At 42.2% G+C, this 24021-nt stretch overlaps 1 protein-coding gene across 1 annotated transcript in view; it reads left to right on the top strand.

Annotated features, from left to right (window-relative positions):
• Positions 1-305: 305 nt before the first annotated feature.
• Positions 306-24021, top strand: part of cacul1 (CDK2 associated cullin domain 1) — a 117086-nt gene continuing 93370 nt past the window's right edge. The window contains exons 1-2 of the mRNA XM_060842129.1: positions 306-854; positions 23474-23600. Coding sequence (XP_060698112.1) covers positions 521-854; positions 23474-23600 — 461 coding nt within the window. The 5' untranslated portion in view covers positions 306-520. The remainder of the gene's footprint in view (positions 855-23473; positions 23601-24021) is intronic.

Genomic DNA, 24021 nt, shown 5'->3' with positions numbered 1-24021 from the left:
AATAAAAATCAACCGCGATTTGCGGGAAGGCAGTTCGCGGAGAACCAGAGGGAAAAGCTTTACTAACCGGCGACGTCCCCGGGGGGATGGGACCACTTCTCCGCAGCCAAGGCCCAGCTCACAAGGGCGGGCAACCGTCACCAAGGGCGGGGTTCCCCGGGCAACCGTCACCAAGGGCGGGGTTCCCCGGGCAACCGTCACCAAGGAACGCCGCCGCCTCCCGGCAGGCGCTGGGCTGAAGCGTCGTGAAAGCGCTGCAAAACACGACGTCGAGCCGATCGACGGCAAGAAGCCGTAAAGGAGAGTCCCGTCGCTAGGGGGTGGGGGAAGGGAGGAGGAGTTGGGTCGAACAAGGAATTCAGTCCATTTGAGGGAGTGGGCAAGGCGCTGGTATTCATGTAGGAGGAAATACATTGAAATATAAAAGTTCAGCTGCAGATCTGGCTTAAACATCCCTTTCCCACCCCCCGCCCCCTCTCCCTTCCCCCACCCCTCCCTGCCTCCTGTCCCCACCGTAACGATGGAGGAGAACATGGAGGAGGACCCCAGCTACCAGCCCCTGATGATGGACGATCACAACCACAACAACTGGGAGGCCAACGCGGACGCTTATCACCATCAGCAACAACAACAACAACATTGCCATCAACAGCACAGCCACCATCACCCCAGCCAGCCCGCTCTGTCCGAGCCGGGGGGCACGCCGCGAGCACAGCACGATCCCAAAGTGCTCCTTCCGCATCCCATGCCTCTTAATGGGGAAGAGCGAGGGCCGGCATCGCACAGGGAGCCTGACGCCGAGCCCGTGGCCGGCAAAGTAACCTTGAATATCAACAGCTCGGCCTCCAAGTTCTGTAAGTCAAGCAGGGAGAAACCTGAGTGTGTGAGAGAGATAAATGCGTCGATAATCGATCGTTAAGCCAATTAGGATTGCTTTTTTTTAGATGGCTGTGTATATTTGAAATCTACGATTAATCTTTTGGAGACAGTGGATTTTGCGTACTTTTTGGTAACTAGTGTTTGCTGCGTTCTTCTGTCAGTTCTGCAAAGGGCATGAGTCTCATTTAACTGCAGTGTGTATGTAACTTATTGTGATTGTAATTATGCAATCAAAAACTAGAATAGAAATGCAATTCGATTGGAAGGCCTAGCTTCCCAAATGTTAGTCATGAACTGAGTGCAAACGTGAATTAACAGCCCATTTGTAAACTTTAAAAGACTAATAATTTTATGTGTGATTTTAGTTTGAGTTATTAGGAATAAATCGCTATCAGTCTTGGATTGAAATAAGAAAACAGATTATTTTCACCAGAATAGATTTTGCTGCCCTTACAAAATGTTTGGATGTTTCCTACAAGTAACTTGACTTTAGCATTAATTTAGATATTTTGGACATGTTGGATTTGCCTCATTGATGATTGATAAAGTGTAATTGATAACTGGAAGTGATTAAATAAATTGACTCTATTAATGTAGTGAGAATGGTGTACTATTCTTTTAGTGGCATCAAAACCAGGAGATTGAAATTGCCTTAAGATCACTGACATCCATTGTAATTTTTTTTTGTTTTCTTAACATTTTTAGGTGAGCTATGTTGTGAATAAGAAAAAGCATAATAATAACCCAGAATTAGGGGATTTAGTTAACCTTGTTACATGTTATCCTGATGTTTGTGTATCACTCCACCCTGACATTTAAATCTGCAGCTTCAAAATCCATTGTGGTGGTGAAACACACAGAATTGAAGGATTTGGGTTGATCCCCTACACTCTGTTGATTTACTCATTCTCCTGATTTTCCAGAGCAGAGATTGGAACAACATTGGAATGAAGGCAAAATACTGTGGATGCTTGAAATCAGGAGCAAACACAGAATGCAGGAGAAACTCCACAAGTCTGGCAGCATCTCTGGAGAGAGAAACATTTAACATAGCAAGTCTGGTTTGACTTAAGAATGCCACAGATGCTGCCAGGTCTACAGAGTTTTTCTGGCATTCTCTCATTTGTTTAGGTGTCATAAACAAAAACGGAAATTGCTCAGACACTTCCACAGATCTGGCAGCATCTGTGGAGAGAAAGCAGAATTAATGTTTCTGGTCCAGTGTGGCCCTTCAGAATGTTCTGAAGTAGTTCATTGGAGCCTAAACTTTAATTCTGCTCTCTCTCCATACATGCTGCCAGGCCTGCTGAGATTTCCAAGCAATTTCTGTTTTTCTTTGTGAAAGAAGAGAGTATTATGTGATTTGGAAGTTACTTTTGAGGTTTTGAAAAGTGACTGTAGTTTCCTTCTGCAGTCATTCAGTGCCAGTAAACACTCACTGTAGGCATTAGAATTGATCCTGTGCAGCAAGTTTGATTCCCTACACTCTGTTCAGGTCTTTTGAAGAGGTCTATGACTGTTGTTCCACTTACAGTAAACTTATTTGTTATAGTTTACTCTTGAATAAGTAAATGAAAATTCAGACTGGTTACATTGTTATAGAATCTATCAGTAAAGTACTATTAATTCCTGTTGCAGTACTATAGGTTTAAGAAAGAAACAAAATAGTATTTTCTTTGAATGAAATGTGAATTATTTATAAAGCATTATTTATGATCTTGGGTCTCAAGGTGCTTTGTAGACAATTAGCCATTTTGATGTAGTTACTGTTGTAAAACGGAGAAGCATGGCAGTTCACTTGTGTACAGTAAGGTCACGCAAACAGCAATGAGGTAATAGCAGTTTATTAATAATGTTAGTTAGGGGCTAAAGATTGGAGGAGAAAATGAGGTCTGCAGATGCAGGAGATCAGAGCTGAAAATGTGTTGCTGGAAAAGCGCAGCAGGTCAGGCAGCATCCAAGGAACAGGAAATTCGACGTTTCGGGCATAAGCCCTTCATCAGGAATGAGGAAAGTGTGTCCAGCAGGCTAAGGTAAAAGGTGGGGAGGGGCGATGGAGATGTGATAGGTGGAAAGCGGTCAAGGTGAGGGTGATAGGCCGGAGTGGGGTGGGGGCGGAGAGGTCAGGAGGAAGATTGCAGGTTAGGAAGGCGGTGCTGAGTTCGAGGGATTTGACTGAGACAAGGTGGGGGGAGGGGAAATGAGGAAACTGGAGAAATCTGAGTTCATCCCTTGTGGTTGGATGGTTCCCAGGTGGAAGATGAGGCGCTCTTCCTCCAACTGTCGTGTTGTTATGGTCTGGCAGTGGAGGAGTCCCAAGGACCTGCATGTCCTTGGTGGAGTGGGAGGGGGAGTTAAAAGTGTTGAGCTACGGGGTGGTTGGGTTGGTTGGTCCGGGTGTCCCAGAGGTGTTCTCTGAAACGTTCGGCAAGTAGGCGACCTGTCTCCCCAATATAGAGGAGGCCACATTGGATGCAATAGATGATGTGTGTGGAGGTGCAGGTGAATTTGTGGCAGATATGGAAGGATCCCTTGGTGCCTTGGAGAGAAGTAAGGGAGGAGGTGTAGGTGCAAGTTTTGCATTTCTTGCGGTTGCAGGGGAAAGTGCTGGGAGTGGAGGTTGGGTTGGTGGGGGTCTGGACCTGACGAGGGAGTGGTCTTTTCGGAACGCTGATAGGGGAGGGGAGGGAAATATATCCTTGGTGGTGGGGTCCGTTTGGAGGGGCTAAAGATTGTCCACAATACTAAATCATGCACCCTTGCTGTTCTATGTAATAGTACTTGAAGTCTTCGGCATTCACGTGAGAACACAGGTTAGGCATCTGTTTAACTGCCTTATCTAAAAGATGGCACGAGCTGTGCAGCATTTGGTATTGCATGGGAAGAGACCACCTAGATTAATATGCTAGATTAGGAAAAGAACCTGCAATTTTCTGACTTGGGCAAGAATCAGTTCAAAGCTTGAAGGAACTACTTGTTTCAGAAGTACTTCAGTCATAGAATTATAGAAGACCCTTTTACATCTTTCCCTTCTCACCTTCAACCTATGCCCTCAAGTTTGGGCTCTCCAATCCTTGGTAAAAGATCTTGGCTATTCACATTATCTATGCTGCTCATGATTTTATAAACCTCAACAACTTTACCCCTCAGCTTCCGACAGCCTCAGTCTGTTCAGCTTCTCCTTATAGCTCAAATCCTCCAACTCTTGCAATTCTTGTAAATCTTTTCTGAACCCTTTCAAGTTTCACAGCATCTTTTCCTATAGCAGAGAGAAAGTCCTTGAAATGTTTTGGAGTTTAAACAATGGCTGGACACAAAGAAGATATTTTGTACCGATGATGTCTGTTCTTTTCTTGATGTATCCAAATTGAATATTTCGAAATGTTGTTTACTTCACCCGAAATTTTAAAAATTGTCTCTTTAAAATATTTTTTGACTTTTTACTTTTGCATGGAGCCTGTGACCAGTGGAGTGCCACCACGATTGGTGCTGGGTCCACTACTTTTCATCATTTATGTAAATGATTTGGATGTGAGCGTAAGAAGTACAGTTAGTAAGTTTGCAGATGACACCAAGAGGAGGAGGTTACCTCAGATTACAACGGGATCTTGATCAGATGGGTCAGTGGGCTGAGAAGTGGAAGATGGAGTTTAATTTAGATAAATGTGAAGTGCTGCGTTTTGAGAAAGCAAATCTTAGCAGGACTTATACACTTAATGGTAAGGCCCTAGGGAGTGTTGCTGAACATAAAGATCTCGGAGTGCAGGTTCATCTCCTTGAAAGTGGAGTCACAGGTAGATAGGATAATGAAAAAAGTGTTTGGTATTCTTTCCTTTATTGGTCAGTGTATTGAGTACACAAGTTGGGAGATCATGTTGCATCTGTACAGGACATTAGATTAGATTAGATTACTTACAGTGGGGAAACAGGCCCTTTGGCCCAACAAGTCCACACCGACCCGCCGAAGCGCAACCCACCCAGACCCATTCCCCTACATTTATCCCTTCACCTAACACTACGGGCAATTTAGCATGGCCAATTCACCTGACCTGCACATCTTTGGACTGTGGGAGGAAACCGGAGCACCCGGAGGAAACCCACGCAGACACGGGGAGAATGTGCAAACTCCACACAGTCAGTCGCCTGAATTGGGAATTGAACCCGGGTCTCTGGCATTGTGAGGCAGCATTGCTAACCACTGTGCCGCCCATAAGTTAGGCAACTGTTGGAATATTGCGTGCAGTTCTGGTCTACTTCCTATGGGAAGGATGTTGTGAAACTTGAAAGGGTTCAGAAAAGATTTACAAGGATGTTGCCAAGGTTGGAGGATTTGACCTATAGGGAGAGGTTGAATAAGCTAGGGCTGTTTTTCCTGGAGTGTCGGAGGGTGAGGGGTGACCTTATAGAAGTTTATAAAATCATGAGGGACATGGATAGGATAAATAGACAAAGTCTTTTTCCTGGGATGGGGGAGTCCAGAATTAGAGGGCATAGTTTTAGGATGAGAGGGGAAAGATATAAAAGGGTCCTAAGCAGCTTTTTCACGCAGAGGATGGTACGTGTATGGAATGAGCTGCCAGAGAAAATAGTGGAGGGTGGTACAATTGCAACATTTTAAAAGGCATCTGGATGGGTATATGACTAGGAAGGGTTTGGAGGGATATGGGCTAGATGCTGGCAGTTGGGACTAGATTGGGATATCTGGTTGCATGGAGTTAGACCGAAGGATCTGTTTCCATGCTGTACATCTCCATGACTGTGTTCTTTTCCAAAAGTCTACTATTGCATTTGCTACAAAAAAGAAGTTTTTTTTTCCTCTATACTTGAAGGAATAAAAAATACTTAATGAATTGTTGACATCTACAATGGAATATAGAACAATTAATATTTTTGATTTTCTTATATTTTAGAGGATTGGAAGTTGGGGTAGGAAACTGACTGCTTACTTGCCACTTTTCAAAGAGGAATGATATGTGGTTTCAAAGCATTGAAATCATGAGGTAGGACAGTGGATGTTGGCTGCATGGACTTTATTTAAGCATTTGACAAGGTCCCTCATTGTAGGGACCTTGTCAAATGCTTTTGTAAGATTAACTCACAGTGATTCACAGTGAGTTGGTAAGTTGAATACGAAATTGGCTTGGTCATAGAAGACAAAGAATAGTTGTGGAGAGGTGTTTTTCTAATTGGAGATCTATGACTAATGGATGTTCAGCCAGAATCTGTGTAGCAACTTCTGTTGTTTGTAATATACCTAAATGATTGGATGAAAATGTAGGTAGTCTGACTAGTAAGTTTACAGATGACAAAAATTGTTGGAGCTGTGAATTGTCAGGAGGAAGAAAGGACCATACCCATCATGTGCAAGACAAGCATAGTTTACAAGATTCCAAGCAAAGAGGGCATGAACCACAGGCAGACAACTAGCAGTCCGCCTCCATGAACACTAACAAGCCATTAAATGCCATGACAGCTGTTCCTAGTAGCCATACACACAGATGACGAGGACCACAAATGAGAGTGGGACAACACAACAATCATAGGAGAATCTAAACAGAGGACAGCCAGACAATTTCTAGAAGCACGACATTTATCCACAGATTCCATTATCAAACACATAGACCTACACAAATATACCAACCACTACAATGAATAACCGGAAGCAGCAGAAATGGAACTAAATAAGCTCCAGAAGACACAGTACAGCAGTGCTTCACAGGAGGCTCCAAAGCACTGAAGATGTCACTGAGGCAGGGGGGAAACATCTGCAAATCAACTTCCCAGCTCAGCGAACATACCCACAACCACGACAACTGGCACCTGAGCTACAAATCGTTATGCAACCCTTGACTGAGTAAGATTGTCAAAGGATACAGCAAGATATAGGTCAGTCGGAAAAGTTTGGCAGAAAAATGGCAGATGGATGGTGCGGGGTGATTCATTTTGGGAGTTCAAGTGCAAGAGGAAAGCATACACTTAATGCCAGGACCCTTAGGAGCATTGTTATAGAGAGAGATCTTGGGATGCAAGTCCATAGCTCCCTGAAAGTGGCAACAGAAATGGATAGGGTGGTAAAGAAAATTTTTAATGGCATGCTTGCCTTCACTGGTCAGAGCATTGTATATACAAGTTGTCTAGTCATGTGGCAATTGTGTAAAACTTTAGTTCGACCACATTTGGAGTATTGTGTGCAGTTCTGGTCACTGCAGTTAAGGAAAGATGTGGAGGTTTTGGTGCGAGTATGAGGTTTGCAAGGAAGTTGCCTGGATTGGAATGTATTAGCTATAAGGAGAAGTTGGATAAACTTCGATTGTTCTTTCTAGAGCATCAGAGGGTGAGGAGGCAACCTGATGGAAGTATACAAAATAAGAGGCATTGTTAAGGTGGATAATCAGGTTTTTTTTCACCACGGTGGAACTGGGAAATACTAGGGCACGTTAGTTCAGTGAGAGAGGGGAAGTTTAAAGGAGATGTGTGAGGCAAAGTTTTTTTATTACACAGGGTTGGAGGTGCTCCGAACACACTGCCAAGGGACGTAGTAGATACAGATATGAGAGCAACATTTGGACAGATACGTGAACAGACAAGGAAAAGGGGGATACAGACGTATGCAGGCAGATGGAATTAGTTTGGAATAGCATCAGAATGTTTGGTTGGAGGGCCTGTACCTGTGCTTTACTGTTCTTTGTGAGTAAAGATAAAGAGAAAGCAAATATAGAAAGATGATGTTGGTATGTTAATATTGCTTTGTGAGATTCTGCCAGATCACTTGTAATTCTACAAATGTCCTCGGCCCATTCCTGACTACTGCTGTCTTTGTGTCTTTGTGTTTATTTACTTCTGTCTGTCTCTCTGTCTGGAAGAGTGTAGTTGCTTCATTTCTAGCATCTTTACTTTTTTGTTTCTTTTATTCCCATTATTTTAATGGTGTCTTTAGTTCTGGTCATGGAGTTTGGTAAGAGAAGACACTTGGTGAAGAAATGAATCACAGAGGAGAGAAAATGAATCTTATGATAAAGAGATTATTTAAACAAAGATGACATTTGGACAAGAGATGGGGAAAAAGTAGTATTGGGGTCCAAGCTTAAAGATGCAACTACTGCAGTTGAACAGCCCACAAAAAAATCAACAGATTGTTCAGAAGTGGGGTCTCTGGAGTCTTGAATGTGGAGATGGCTGAAGAATAATAGGTACCTGCAGTGCGAGGCAACAAGATTAAAAATGAAGCAAAAAATGTTGATGAGAAAAATCATAAGTAAGCTAAAAATCTTGAGATCTGCACCTCTTCTGTTCTTGGTTGATTGAATTGGTTTGATTGCTGTGTGATCTGGCAGAATCTCTCAAACGCTGCAAATGTGTTGCTGGTCAAAGCACAGCAGGCCAGGCAGCATCTCAGGAATAGAGAATTCGACGTTTCGAGCATAAGCCCTTCATCAGGAATAAGAATCTCTCAAAGCAATATTAAGTCCTCCTTTCACCTCCCAGAATCATTTACTATTCTAAAGACATCTTGAAATAGAGATAACCATGTTTACTTATCTCTTGCAACTATAGATTTAAACCCTCTCCAGCCTCTCCTCTAACAAGTCCGAGTAACTCAGGGATTTCTTATCAATAAGTGACAGACAATCTGATCAGTTGCCTCTGCCACTTATTTGGTGGCAAATTTAGCGCAGAAACAGACTAGCAGTGACCTGACCATTCCATACTAATGTTTATGACCCACTCAAACCTCTTCCCATTTTTCTCAATTAAATCTACTATCATAACCATCTATTCTCTCTATGGACTCCCCTTAAAACGATTGTATTCTGTTCACCTCAGACAGTTACTGTGTTTGCAAGCTCCACATTCTTCAATTCTTCAGGTGAAGAATTTCTTCTAAATTCCCTATTGGATTTCTTGATAAATGTGCTGTATCAACTATTTCTAATTGTTCTGTTCCTCTTGAGAAGAAACGGTCCCCCTGCATGCACTCTATCAAAACCTTTCCTTATTTGAAAGATATCTATTTGTTCGTCTCTCAGCCTTTTTTCTTCGACAGAAGAGACCCAATCTGTAAATCCTTTCTTAAAATGCATACCCACACACATCTGGTAATATTCTTCTAAATTTTAAACTGCACTAGCTTCACTGTCTCCAAATCACCATAATATGGTGACCATAATTATATGCATTTCCTTCCTTTTCCAAGTCAAATTTCCTAGGTTTCAATGTGCAACTTTTTCTCTTAATTTCGATCTTCCCTCGTGCCCTCATGAGCCCAGTCTCATTATGTATTCTTCACTGAGAACCATTTAAATTGTTGAAGCAGCTGCACTCTAGCTGGGTGCTCTTGCCCTCAGATTTATCAGTTTCACCAGGTTAGTTTAAAATGTTCAGTGGTTTCAAATGTATTGTGACTTCAGATATTAAAACTTTAAAGGGTTTGGATCATTGCTTTATTTTAATGTTTATTATTATCCAGTGAATGATTCTTTTAAAGCTCTAGTATTACCCATTCAGCTGCCATCTATACTGTGAAATAGATGGATTGACATGGAAGGGCGTGAAGGACCATGGGGATTGAAGAAGGATTAGTCTGGAGCATGAGGAGCCATGAGGGTTTTGGGACCCCTTATAAAGTATGGTAAACATGGTGGCCCAAGGGCAGTTGAAGGAAGTAGCATACTTTGGCATGGTGGGATATTTGGGGAGTATGATGAGGCATGGGACTGTAGTGAGTGTGAAAGCTGCTGGCCTTTGTTTGCATATTGTAGTTGGGGTGAAATCCTAAAAAGACAAGATAACCCTTTTAAGCAAACCATCTCTAATAGCCCTTGGTTCTCTGTCCAAAATGTTTCTCAGATAGAATGGCCTGACTTCATCTGGTACCTGGCAATGAAGATCACATTTTTGGTGTAATGTCTCCCAAGATGGCTGTGCATAGCCAGGAAACACTCTCAATTTGCTTCCAGCTGAAAATCTGGCCTTGCGTTTCATAACAGGCACATTAATTAATTAGTAATCATTGGGTATTGTTAGTGTTGATAACAAGCAAATAAAATAACAGCAGTTGGGTGTCATTGGATTTTCAATATTGGGTTATTTCTGAATATTTTTAGAAATGGGAAACTTCCTTGCAGTCAAACCATTATCAATCCATTGTCTTAAGATATACCTCAATCCCTTCTTTTGCACCTGAAATGCATCATTTAAGGGCAGGTGATAGCATCGTGGTCATATCACTGGATTTATAATCCAGAACCCCAGATTAGTGCTTTGGGGACATGAGGTCATATTACTCCATGGCAGATGATGAAATCTGAATTCAGTAAAAAAGCTAGCCTGATAGTGGCTGTGTAACTGTGTTTGATTGTTGTAAAACCCATCTGGTTCATTAATGACCTTTTTAGGGAAGGAAATCTGCTATCCTTACTGAGTCTGGCCTGCTTGGCTAGACCCAAAACACACAGTTGACTCCTGAAATTGCTAATTTTTCAACTCTGATTGCTATAAGCTAGTTTAAAGAAGTTTGATAAGTCAGGGGTAGGAAGAAAGGCATAAAAATCCTACAAGCTTTTCAGTTGTGAAAGGAAGCAGGATGGATAGAAGAGTGGATGTCACGATGGAGACACATTTTACATGGGGGAGCTAATATGAGTCCATGTTAACTTATTTAAATGTTTCAGTTATTGTCACTATTCTTTTATCATGTGATTACTCCTAATTTCTCATTCTCTCTATCTCAGCTTACATTGATTCTCGGTGGTTATACATTTTACCTTTGTGCTATGAATTTTTACTTTCTCTTGCTGTTCAAAAATGGGATTTTGGAAATTGCATGAGGAATTGTTATCTTTTTGTCCATTTATATAGTTATGTTTGTTTTGAGTTTGATTAATATGCATCCAATAGTGCCCTTTTAATATCTCCACCACCATCCATAGTAGGAGAATATAATAAATTTAGAGGCATACCTCTGAAAGAGAGAGTACAGTACATGGAAGGAGCTTTGTTGTATGATATATAAAGCATTGCATGAATTTTTACTTGAGTATAAAAAGTATTATGTAATAAAAAATTAACTCACTTCCCTTTTTTTTTATCCAAGTTGTTTTATATGGATTTATTTGAAACCATTTTTCTTTCATTTCAAAAAAGCAATACTTTCTGTTTCTGCTCAGATTCAACTGTGAAGATGACATTTTTTTCCCCATTGACTTCCACCAGACTTCAATCCACTTTTAAAACTGAACTTGAAATGTCATAGTGTCATAGAGATATACAGAGTGGAAACAGACTCTTCAATCCAATTCGTCCATGCTGACAGGATATCTTAAATTAATCTAGTCCTGTTCACCAGCACTTAGCCCTCTAAACCCTTCCTATTCATTTACCCATCCAGATGTCTTAAATGTTGTAATTGTATCAGCCTCCACCACTTCCTCTGGCAGCTCATTCCATACACACGCCACCCTTGTTTTTCTCTTCAAAATTTAAAAATGCAAATGCAGAGCTTAAATGATAAGTTGATTCCCTCCAGCATGGCATTTTAGTCAATCCTCAGCAGGTGGACAGCAGTAGTTCAGGAAGGCAGGTCACAACCGTCTTCTTAAAGGCACCTGGGATGGGGATTAAATACTGGCCAGCTAGCAATACCCACATCCCAAGAATTAATTAAAAAAAGAGCAATGGCTGTGAATTAATTCCCACCTCATTCTACCTTGAGCAGAACTTGCAAAGACAAACCGTAAAATACTGTGGGGGATGAAAATCTGAAATAAAAACAGAAAAGACTGGAGATACTCAGCTGTTTTGGCAGTAGCAGTAGACAGAGAAACAGAATTGTAGTTTTGAGTCAAGAACTAATTCTGATAAAAGCTAATCAACCTGGTACATTAATTTTGTTTCTCTTTCTTTCCAGATGCTGCCAAACTATTTCTAGTGTTTAGTTTTTTTTTGATTTTTCTCAAATGTGGCAGCAAAATATGCCATAACCCGTTTTGGTTGCAATTATGTTCTGATTTTTGAAGATAAATGTGCTTTATTTTCTCCTTCTGCAATGTTAAAAGGAGATATTTGACAAACATCTCCCAAGGAATCATTTTCGTCTATGTCAAAACCAATTTTCCTGGCTATTATCATGGTTGAGACCATATATCATTGCCAGTTGACATTTTTATAAAGAAAACATATTCTTCATTGTCCCTGAGGAAGAAAATCTGCCCCCCTGGTCTATATGCATCTGCAGACCTGTGGGTAGAAGTGAGGTGATGCATTTTGGTAGGCCTAACAAAGGAAGGATATGTGCAATGATTGCTAGGTCCGGATGGAGTACGGAGAAATAAAGGGACCTTGGTGTACAAGTCCATAATCCCTGAAGGTTTCAACATGGGGTGGTGAAGACGGCATACTAAACGGAAATTATTTGAGAAGATTCTTAACAGCAGGATTATCTGCATTTGGTAAGGAATTGATCTTTAAAGATAGTCAGCATGGTTTTGTTTGAGGGAAGTCCTGTCTCTCATTTGATTTTGGTTTTCTGAGGAAATGACAAAGATGATTGAGGGTAGAGCAATGGATGTAGTCTACATGGACTTTACTAAGGCATTTGACAAGGTTCGTCATGGTAGGGTTTCCAGAAAGTTAAGTCAACTGAGTTGATTAGTTGGATACAAAATTGGCTTGGTTACAGAAGACTGAGAGTAGTTGTAGAGGGATGTTTTTCTGACTGAAAATCTGTGACCAGTGGTGTTCCACAAGGATCAATGCTGGGGCCTGTTATTTGTTGCATACATATGATTTGGAAGAGACGTTAGTAGTCTGATTAGTACATTTACAGATACAGAAATTGGTGGATCTGTGGATAGTGAGGAAGGTTGTCAAGGGATACATCACGCTATAGATCAGTTGAAAAATTGGTGGGAGAAATAGCAGATGGAGTTCAAATCTGGACAAGTGTGAGGTCGTCAGATGAAGAAGAAAATACTGTATACAATCCAGGGCAGCACCCCGATTATCATTGATATGCAGAGAAGTCTTGAGGTGTAAGCCCATAGCTCCCTAAAAGTGCCAATAGAAGTGAATAAGATGGTAAAGAAGGCATAAGGCATGCTTGCCTTCATTGGTTGTCAGGTTTCTGGTTTGTGGTCCATAATTTGCTGATTTTTTTAGGTGTGTTTCAATCACCCCCAGATCCCTGGTTCTGACACTGGACTTGTTTAGGGAATGTGAAATGAAGAAGGCAATAGACAGATGTTTTAGGGCAAAAGCATTATTTAACTGTGAAAAGATAAGTATAATACAAGAAATAAGAAAAAGGCAAATACAATAAAACAGTGAAATTGACACAATTATACAGAGCTGAAATTGTGTTGCTGGTCAAAGCACAGCAGGCCAGGCAGCATCTCAGGAATAGAGAATTCGACGTTTCGAGCATAAGCCCTTCATCAGGAATGCAAGAGGACATGAATTAGATACACGATCAAGTTAAACAGAGGTTTAAAGCTAAACAGCAGTTTTAACCACAGCACTTTCTTCAGGCTTCCTACCCCTGGGGGTCCCTGCAGTGTCACCACCCGCCTTCCCCTCCCTGCTAGCTAAGTTGGAAACTTTGGGGTCTCTGGAGTTTCAGCTCACCACTGGGGAAAACACCGTTTTAAAGACTGTCCAGTTGCTGAGGTTCTTGCTGTTGGTTCTCTTGGCTTGGAACATGCCTGAATCTGGAAGCTCTTCTTTGGATAGGGCTTGGTTGGCTTTTTAATCTCTTAGATGCCCATTGTTGCAATGATGCACTTGATTTGGCTTCCTGATTCAGCTTCTTGGTTTGGCCCCTGTGGCTCTTGGTTCCAAAGCTGCTTTCTGGGGCTAGAACCTGTGGGGAAGCTGTTCTGCAGGAGCTGATGTTGGGAAAAGGCTCTCTCTCCCAGATCAGGGCAAGCAGATACAAAGACTGTCTGCTCCTCATCTCCTCTCAAACCTGTGTTTGAATACAGAACATTTGTTACTCCTCTCCGGGCTGAATGAGCCTCCTGATTACTGGATGAGATTTGAATGGGTTTCCGTTAGTTTTGAATGCCCCTTATTTCTCTTGGATGCAAGTAGGTTAAAATTTTGCTGATATTAAAGGACTTCACGTTCAGAGGCACACCGGTTCTCATGTGGTAGAATGGTGTGGAATGTTCAGTATGTCTGTGTCTGCGCAAATTGATTAAAAGTTGAATGGTTTGATATTCTTGTAGGCTCTAGAATGTCTCGGTTGTTTGGTCTGCAGGCTGGTGCTCATTGTCTGTAACTGTTAGGGACTTCCTTTAGTGTTACAAGCTAAAGCCCTGTTCCAGACAGCTGCCCATAGGTTTGCATATTGCCTTGTCTGTCTCAGCCAGAGAGCACAGTGAATCTTAGTTCAAATGTGAATTCCACAAACTCGTGTCCCAAGCTCGGAGAGTTTTAATCCAGGGTATTGGATGGAGAGTTTTACCCCACTTTACAGTTGGGACATTGAGTATAAAAGATGGTGAGTCATGTTGAAGCTATATAAAACTTTAGTTAGGGCCACATTTAGAGTATTGAGTAGAGTGTAAGGTGCTGGAAAAGCACAGAAGGTCAGCAAGAATCTGAGGAGTAGGAAAATCAACGTTTCGGGCAAGAACCTTCATCAGGAATGAGGCTTGCGAGGGGGCGGAGAGATAAATGGGAGAGGAGTGGGTTTGGGGAGAAGGTAGCTGAGAGTATGAGAGAGAGATGGAGGTGGGGGTAATGGTGATAGGTTGGTGAGGAGGGTGAAGCAGATAGGTGGGAAGGAAGATGGACAGATCACGAGTTAGAGTCATAGAGATGTACAGCACGGAAACAGACCCTTCGGTTCAATTCGTCCGCGCGAACCAGGTATCCTAACAAATTTAGTCCCATTTGCCAGCACTTGGCCCGTATCCCTACCCATCCAGATGTCTTTTAAATACTACAATTGTACCAGCCTCCACCACTTCCTCTGGCAGCTCTTTCCATACACACACCACCCTCTGCGTGAATAAGTTGCCCCTTAGGTCTCTCTTATATCATGCCCCCCCTCACCCTAAACCTAAGCCCTCTAGTTCTGGACACCACCAGCCCAGGGAAAAGTCTTTTCAGAGAAAATGAGGACTGCAGATGCTGGAGATCAGAGCTGAAAATGTGTGGCTGGAAAAGAGCAGCAGGTCAGGCAGCATCCAAGGAGCAGGTGAATCGACGTTTTGGGCATGAGTCCTTCTTCAGGAATGAGGAAAGTGTGCCAAGCAGGCTAAGATAAAAGGTAGGGAGGAGGGACTTGAGGGAAGGGTGTTGGAAATGCGATAGGTGGAAGGAGGTTAAGGTGAGGGCGATAGGCTAGAGTGGTGGGGGGGGGGGGGGGAGTGGAGAGGTCAGGAAGAAGTTTGCAGGTTAGGAATGTGGTGCTGAGTTCGAGGGTTGGGACTGAGACAAGGTAGGGGGAGGGGAAATGAGGAAACTGGAGAAATCTGTGTTCATCCCTTGTGGTTGGAGGGTTCCTAGGCGGAAGATGAGGCACTCTTCCTCCAGCCGTCGTGTTGCTATGGTTTGGCGATGGAGGAGTCCAAGGACCTGCATGTTCTTGTTGGAGTTGAAGTGTTGAGCCATGGGGTGGTTGGGTTGGTTGATCTGGGTGTCCCAGAGGTGTTCTCTGAAATGTTCCGCAAGTAGGTGGCCTGTCTCCCCAATATAGAGGAGGCCACATCGGGTGCAGTGGATGCAGTAAATGATGTGTGCACCTCCACGCACATCATTTACTGCATCCGCTGCACCCAATTCGCACTATTCGCTCCCTAGTTACCCTTTTGTCCTTAATATATTTGTAAAAACTCTTTGGATTCTCCTTAACCCTATTTGCCAAAGCTATCTCATGTCCCCTTTTTGCCCTGCTGATTTCCCTCTTAAGTATACTCTTAACAGCAGTTTTATAAGAGAGAAGAACAGATAAAGGAAGCACATGGTAAGGTCAGTGCAGGAGAAACCGAGAAAGAAAGAAAGTAACTGACACTGCCTTTGCTGTTTGAATTCATGTATCACTGGATATCAGTGCGTGTCTGGGAAAATTAACAAACAGAAATTCATAACTGATCTGGAGGAACAGTTGGGTGAAGTTTACAGCACAGAATCAGATAAGTTAATTGTTTAATGTGGACTACAGAAAGACTGCAGTAGTGAGTTGAGTGGGTTCTTTGTTGATTATATGTTTTTGGAGATATGTCTCTTGATTAAACTTAAAATATAAACCATAAGTATTAATTTAACCTGGGGTAGTGTTTGTAGAGGAATAAGACAGTGATATTTTCTGGGTCTATAGATTGTGAAGGAGCAAAAATGGCCTTTAGTAGAATGATATGTGCTTCTTGTCAGATGTGGGAGTTTAAAGAGAGTTTAAGGGTTACTGCAGATTATATCTGCCATAAATGCTATTGGTTGCGAATCTTAACAGATTGAGTGGATCGGTTGGAGAGACAGTTAGAATCAACAGTATGTGATGGATGGCAGTTATAGGAAGGGGGGAAAGTCTCAGATACAGTCACATAGATGGGTTAACTCCAGGAAGGGTAAGAGAGTTAGGCAGCTAGGGCAGAACTCTTTTGTGGATATACCCATTTCAAACAGGTATGCTGTTTTGAAAAATGTAGGGGGTGATGGATTCTCAGGGAATGTAGCACGCACAGCCAAGTTTCTGGTATTGAGACTGGCTCTGATGCAACGAGGGAGACAGTGAGGAAAGAGATCAATCTGAGACTGGTACAGTTGAGAACACAAGCGAGTCAAGCAGGCAGGGACAAGGTAGGACTAATAAATTAAACTGCATCTATTTCAATGTAAGGGGCCTAAAAGGGAAGGCAGATGAACTCGGGGCATGGTTAGGAACATGGCATGGGATATCACAACAATGATAGAAACGTGGCTCAGGGATGGACAGGACTGGCAGCTTAATGTTCCAGGATACAAATGCTACAGGAAGGACAGAAAGGGAGGCAAAAGAGGAGGGGGAGTGGTGTTCTTGATGAGGGATAGCATTACAGTTGTGCTGAGGGAGGATATTCCTGGGAAGTTATTTGGGTGGAACTGAGAAATAAGAAAGGGATGATCACCTTATTAGGATTGTATTATAGACCTCCTGATAGTCCGAGAGAAATTGAAAAACAAACTTGTCAGGAGATCTCAGCTATCTGTAAGAATAATAAGGTGGTTATGGTAGGGGATTTTAACTTTCCATAGACTGGGACTGTCGTAGTGTTAAGGGTTTAGATGGAGAGGAATTTCTTAAGTGCGTACAAGACAATTTTCTGATTCAGTATGTGGAATAACCTACTAGAGAAGGTGCAAAACTTGACCTACTCTTGGGAAATAAGGTAGGGCAGGTAACTGAGGTGTCAATGGGAGAGCACTTTGGGGCCAGTGACCATAATTCCATTAGATTTAAAATAGTGATGGAAAAGGGTAGATCAGATCTAAAAGTTGAAGTTCTAAATTGGAGAAAGGCAAATTTTGACGGTATTAGGCAAGAACATTTGAAAGCTGGTTGGGGGCAGATGTTCGCAGGTAAAGGGACGGCTGGAAAATGGGAAGTGAGATAATGAGAATCCAGAGGAAGTATATTCCTGTTCGGGTGAAAGGAAAGGCTGATAGGTATAGGGAATGCTGGATGACTAAAGAAATTGAGGGTTTGGTTAAGAAAAAGAAGGAAGCATATGTAAGGTATAGACAGGATAGATCGAGTGAATCCTTAGAAGAACATAAAGGCAGTAGGAGTATACTTAAGAGTGAAATCAGGAGGGCAAAAAGGGGACATGAGATAACTTTGGCAAATAGAATTAAAGAGAATCCAAAGAGCTTTTACAAACATATTAAGGGCAAAAGGGTAACTAGGGAGAGAATAGGGCCCCTCAAAGAATCAGCAAGGCGACCTTTGTGTGGAGCCACAGAAAATGGGGGAGATACTGAACAAGTATTTTGCGTTAGTATTTACTGTGGAAAAGGATATGGAAGATATAGACCGTAGGGAAATAGATGGTGACATCTTGCAAAATGTCCATATTACAGAGGAGGAAGTGCTGAATGTCTTGGAACGCATAAAGGTGGATAAATCCCCAGGACCTGATCAGGTGTACCCTAGAACTGTGGGAAGCTAGAGAAGTGATTGCAGGGCCTCTTGCTGAGATATTTGTATCATTGATAGTCACAGATGAGGTGCCAGAAGACTGGAGGTTGGCTAACGTGGTGTGTCACTGTTTAAGAAGGGTGGTAAAGACAAGCCAGGGAACTATAGACCTGTGAGCCTGATGTCGGTAGTCAGCAGGTTGTTGGAGGGAATCCTGAGGGACAGGATGTACATGTATTTGGAAAGGCAAGGACTGATTCGGGATAGTCAACATGGCTTTGTGCATGGGAAATCATGTCTCACAAACTTGATTGAGTTTTTTGAAGAAGTAACAAAGAGGATTGATGAGGTCAAAGCAGATGATGTGATCTATATGGACTTCAGTAAGGCGTTCAACGAGGTTAGCAAGGTTAGATCTCATGGAATATAGGGAGAACTAGCCATTTGGATACAGAACTGGCTCAAAGGTAGAAGACAGAGGGTGGTGGTGGAGGGTTGTTCTTCAGACTGGAGGCCTGTGACCAGTGGAGTGCCACAAGGATTGGTGCTGGGTCCTCTACTTTTTGTCATTTACATAAATGATTTGGATGCAAGCATAAGAGGTACAGTTAGTAAGTTTGCAGATGACACTAAAATTGGAGGTGTAGTGGACAGTGAAGAGGGATACCTCAGATTACAACAGGATCTTTACTCAGTGGGTTGTGAGTTCATGGAATGCCCAGCCAGTAGCAGTGGTGGACTCTCCCTCTTTATGGTCTTTTAAGCGGGCATTGGATAAGCATACGGAGGTTATTGGGCTAGTGTAGGTTAGGTCGGCTTCGGTCGGCGCAATATCGAGGGCCGAAGGGCCTGTACTGCGCAGTATTTTTCTATGTTCTATGTTTACCAGATGGGCCAATGGGCTGAGAAGTGGCAGATGGAGTTTAACTCCAATAAATGCAAAGTGCTGCATTTTGGGAAAGCAAAATGTATATGCACCAAAATGGACAGCAAAGCTGAACTGCACATTTCAGTGCATTAATCTCGACTGGGGGCCCAGGTTCTGTCCTCTCTCTTCTCCCAGCCGCCACGGACGTTGCAGCTCACAAAATACCGCTGACTCAGCGCTATGGAAACGTGCACAGTTTGGTATCAGCTGCGGATTAATCCATTTTTCACGTTCAATGATCATCATGACAGCAATCTCCATTCTAAAGCATTGAATGACTTATTTTTTGCTTGAAGTAATCACTTTTTCAACATTCTGCCAGTGTTGACACTGTTGGTGAGGCCAGTAGTTACTGTGCATTCAAAAAATGTTAGTGAGTTGCTCTCTTGAACTATGACGGTGCATCTGGTGTAGGTAGACCCACAGTGCTGTTAGGGAGGGAGTTTCAGGATTCTGACCCGGCGACACTTAATGAATGTTGATATCGACCCTTATCAAGATGGCATGCCCCTTTGGAGGGAACTTGGATGAAGTGGCATTTCCACGTGTCTCCTGCCCTTATCCATCTGATTTTCGAGGTCAGGGGATTGGTAGGAACTGCTTCAGTGTATCCTGTGGATGGGGCACACTGCTGCTACTGACTGTTGGTGTTTAATGGAGTCATTGCTTGTGGATGTAGTGCCAGTCAAGTGGGCTGCTTTGTTCTGGATGGTGTCGAGTTTTCTGAGTCTTCTTTGAGCTACACCCATCCAGGAGTATTCCATCACACTCCAGACTTACGCCTTGTGGACAGGCTTTGGGGATTCAGGCGGTGAGTTACTCAGTTGCAGGCTCTGACCTGCTCTTGGAGCCACAGTGACTGGATTGATGAGGTGGCTGGCTGGTTTGGGCTTCTTCTGTCTTTTGTCATAGCACAGAAACAGATAAATATATAGTTTTAAGTATAACCTTGCTGTAAATTTGCAATAGTGAGTAGAGTGGGTTCTTTGTTGATTATATGTCTTTATTGGGATCTGTCTCTTGTCTAAATTTTAAAAATACAAGCCATAAGTATTAAGCTAGCCTGGAGCAGTGTTTTACAGATCAATAAGACGGTGCTATTTTCTGGGTCTGTAGATTGGAAGGAGCAAAATGTCCTTTAGAGTGCTATGCTCTTCTTGGCAAAAGTGAGGACTACAGATGTTGGAGACCGGAGTTTAGATCAGAGTGGTGCTGGAAAAGCACAGCAGGTCAGGCAGCATCCGTGGAGCAGGAAAATCGATGTTTCGGGCAAAAGCCCTTCATCAGGAATATGCTCTTCTTGTCAGATGTGGGAGTTTCAGGAGAGTTTAAGGGTTACTGAGGATTATATCTGCAATAAATGTCATTAGTTACGAATCTTGTCAGATCAAATGGATTGTTTGGAGCAACAGTTAGAGGCAGTGAGGAATTTACAAAAGCGAGGGTGTGTGATGGAAGGCAGTTATGGGAGTGGAGAAAAGCCGCAGATACGGTCAAATAGATGGGTTAACTCCAAGAAAGGTATGAGAGGTAGGCGGGGAGTGCAGGAGTCTTCTGTGGCTATCCCCATTGCAAACAAGTATGCTATTTTGGAAAATTTAGGGGGTGATGGACTTTCAGGGGAATGTAGCATGAACAGCCAAGTTTCTGGTATCCAGACTGGCTATAATGTAATGAGGGATACATTGAGTTCCAAGCGATCGATTGAGTTAGGGGACCCTCTAGTCTGAGGCACAGACAGACGTTTCTGTGGCCAGCAGCAAAAAATCAGAATGGTGTGTTACCACCCTGGTACCAGGGTTAAGGACGTCTTTGAGAGGGTGCAGGATGTTCTCAAAGTGGAGACGGACCAGCAGGAGGTCATTGTACACATTGGTACGACATAGGAAGGGAAAAGGATGAGATTCTGAAGGGAGAATATAGAAAGGCTCGGCAGGAATTTAAAATGGTTTACATGGGTAGTAATATCTGTATCACACCCTGTGCTACAAGCTAGTGAGGGTAGGAATAGGCGGATAGAGCAGATGAATGCATAGCTGAAGAGCTGGTGTATGGGAGAAGGATTCACATTTTTGGATCATTGGAAGCTCTTCTGGGGTTGAAGTGACCTGTACAAGAAGGATGGATTGCACCTGAATTGCAAGGGGACTAATATACTGGCAAGGAGATTTTCTAGAGCTGCTTAGAGTCCTAGAGGTGTACAGCGTGTAAACAGACCCTTTGGTCCAACCTATCCATGCCGACCAGATATCCCAACCCAATCTAGTCCCACCTGCCAGCACCACGTCCATATCCCTCCAAACCCTTCCTATTCGTATACCCATCCAAATGCTTCTTAAATGTTGCAATTGTACCAACCTCCACCACTTCCTCTGGCAGCTTATTCCATACATGTACTGTAGAAGGATCCTGAAGAAGGGCTTATGCCCGAAACGTCGATTCTCCTGCTCCTTGGATGCTGCCTGACCTGCTGCGCTTTTCCAGCAACACATTTTTCAGCTTGTTTGTTGCAATCCCTTGTGGAAGTGGGCATGACCGAACATCGAATGAGGAAACAATCAAAACTTGATGCGGTGTGCCACATACTTTATTAGGAGTGTCACTGAACAGTTGCTGACACATATTGAGTCAGGGCTTTTTGTACAATGTGTTCGTAAATTCACAGTTGAAACTCCATTGTTATCATTTGTCTCCTGATTATTTGACTGGGAATTTTATGGGATAAAACCTTGGGCAGGACATGACCTCTTTGTTAACCCCAATGTGCTTGCTTTGAACATAAACCTAATGTGATTGTACAATTTTTATTTCCGTTTAGATTTGCTTTGTGATCAGGCATTATAGTACCAAATGTATGAAAATAAAATCTGGAGACTATTGATGACCCAATTCTGTATCCAATTCTGATAGTGCAGTTTAGGAAAGATGTAAAGGATTTAAAGGAGAGTGAAGGCAATATCATAGAATCCCTACAGTGTGAAGTAGACCATTTGGCCCATCGAGTCTACATTGACCCTCTGAAGAGCATCACACCCAGACCCACTCCTTTACTCTCTCCCTTAACCCTGCATTTCTCATGACTTACTCACCAAGCCTTATATCCCTGGATGTTACGAGCAATTTAACATAGCCAATCCACCTTTCCTGACTGTGAGAGGAAACTGCAACATCTGGAGGAAACCCATGCAGACACTGGGGCAATGTGTAAATTCTGCCCAAAAATAACCGAGCGTGGAATTGAACCTGGGCCCCTGGTGCTGTGAGGCAGCAGTGCTAACCACTGAGCCACCTTTATGAAAATGGTTCCATGGAAGATAGATTCAAATTGGTTGGTCTTAGGGGAGAGAATGTTAAGAGGGGATTTAATAAACGATGTTGGAAGTGTAAGCAGAGTAGAAGGGGGAATATTATTCCCATTGACAGAGGGGAAAAGAAGCTAAGGGCTCAGATTTAAGGTGTTTGGCAAAAGAGGAAAAGCTCTTATTAATTCACTGCCTGAAAATGGTGGAAGTAGGTTCAATCATAGCTTTCAATTGGGCCGACACCAGAAGGAAAAGGAACTGCAGGGCTATGGGAAAGATAGGGGAAATGGTACCCGCTGAATTGGCACAGATCTGACTTGCCAAATGGCCACCTTTTGTGTCCTAACCATTCTAGGATTGATTCTATTTAAGTTGGAGCTGAAGCCTCTTGTCATGTTTACTTAACAATTTTTCTTATTTCAAGCCATTTAACAAGTACCTATATTTGAGTGTTTATTTGCAAATTGAGCAATAGAGGATAGATGAAATGAAATTGTCCTTGTTTAACAAATAAGATATTCAATAATTAGTGCATCAAATGATAACTAGCTTTAGGTTTAATTTCATGCAACTCCCATTTTAAGCAGTAAATCATTGATTTGAGGGTCTAAGCTGTACTAGAGATCACTAGGGTCTATCCTGTACTAGAGATCACTGTTATCGCCATAGGTAGTAAGGTTTAACTGTTTAAATGTAACTTTTGTGAAATGAGAATGGTTGTTAGAAAGAAATGGAATATTAATTTTCTTTTTCAAAAGAAGCATTCTGACTGGAGTCAGAGTGTGTAGGGGATTCTTTATTAATAATCTCAAATTGTTGTATCACAAACTCTATAGTTATTTTCTTGACTATAATTAATTTTAACATTTTAAAAAATGAAACTTGTGTAATCTTATCAGCACTTATCTTAAAATCCGATGCAGCAAATTTAATTGTCAAGGAGAAAGTAATGTTTTGGTTAATGTCAGAACTATGTACATTGAATTAGAAGTTGTTTGGAGTGTTGTAATAATAATATTTCTTTATTATTTTTGCTACTACTGAAGTCACATCACTCACTCTTGTGACTTTCATGTCTGTCAGTGAGCCAGATAGCAGTCTAGTTGTTAAGATTGAGTGACCTATTATGTAATGGTCATCCAAAGTACTAGAAATGATTATTAAAGCGTTTCTTGCACTCTTAAATTTCTTGCAGTCTGTGTCTAATTTGATAAATTGTGTTTGTATTTTTGATATTCTGTTTAGTGATGAACGTTATAACAACAGAAGACTACCAGCGTACTTACTGGCCAAAATTGGACAGTGCCATTGATCAGCTTTTGACACAGTCTCCTGGAGACTGCATACCTATATCTTACGAGCAAATCTACAGGTGAGAAAAAGAAAATTTTAGGCATTGTTAAGACTGCAGTTAAAGAAATGATCAGAATTTAATGAGTTTATTTTATAAAAGTAATACTTCTGATGCTTAATTTTACAGTGAAGCCCAAACATTAGTCATTTGTAATAAGTTTGAGAAACCCATTTATATGTGAACTAGAAAATGTAAACAAAAATGACTAATCTAATTCTCAAATAATCACAGAAAACAATGTTTTTTGCACTTATTTGCTCCTGTGGTTTTCTTTAATTCTGTGCTCCCAAGTTCGCGCCCCCATCCCTTTGCAGTGCCACCTTCGCACACAGTCCTTTGGTAGTTGTGTTCTTTGAGATTCTGAATTGATTCCCAGACTGGTCTGAAGTTCTAACCCTGCACTGCAATGACTGGAGCTGACATTTACTGTATACCCCTG

The sequence above is a fragment of the Hemiscyllium ocellatum genome, chromosome 22 (genome assembly GCF_020745735.1).
Source record: "Hemiscyllium ocellatum isolate sHemOce1 chromosome 22, sHemOce1.pat.X.cur, whole genome shotgun sequence".
NCBI lineage: Eukaryota > Metazoa > Chordata > Chondrichthyes > Orectolobiformes > Hemiscylliidae > Hemiscyllium > Hemiscyllium ocellatum.
Note: the sequence above shows the minus strand (reverse complement) of the source record. Positions and strands in the feature narration are given on the sequence as shown.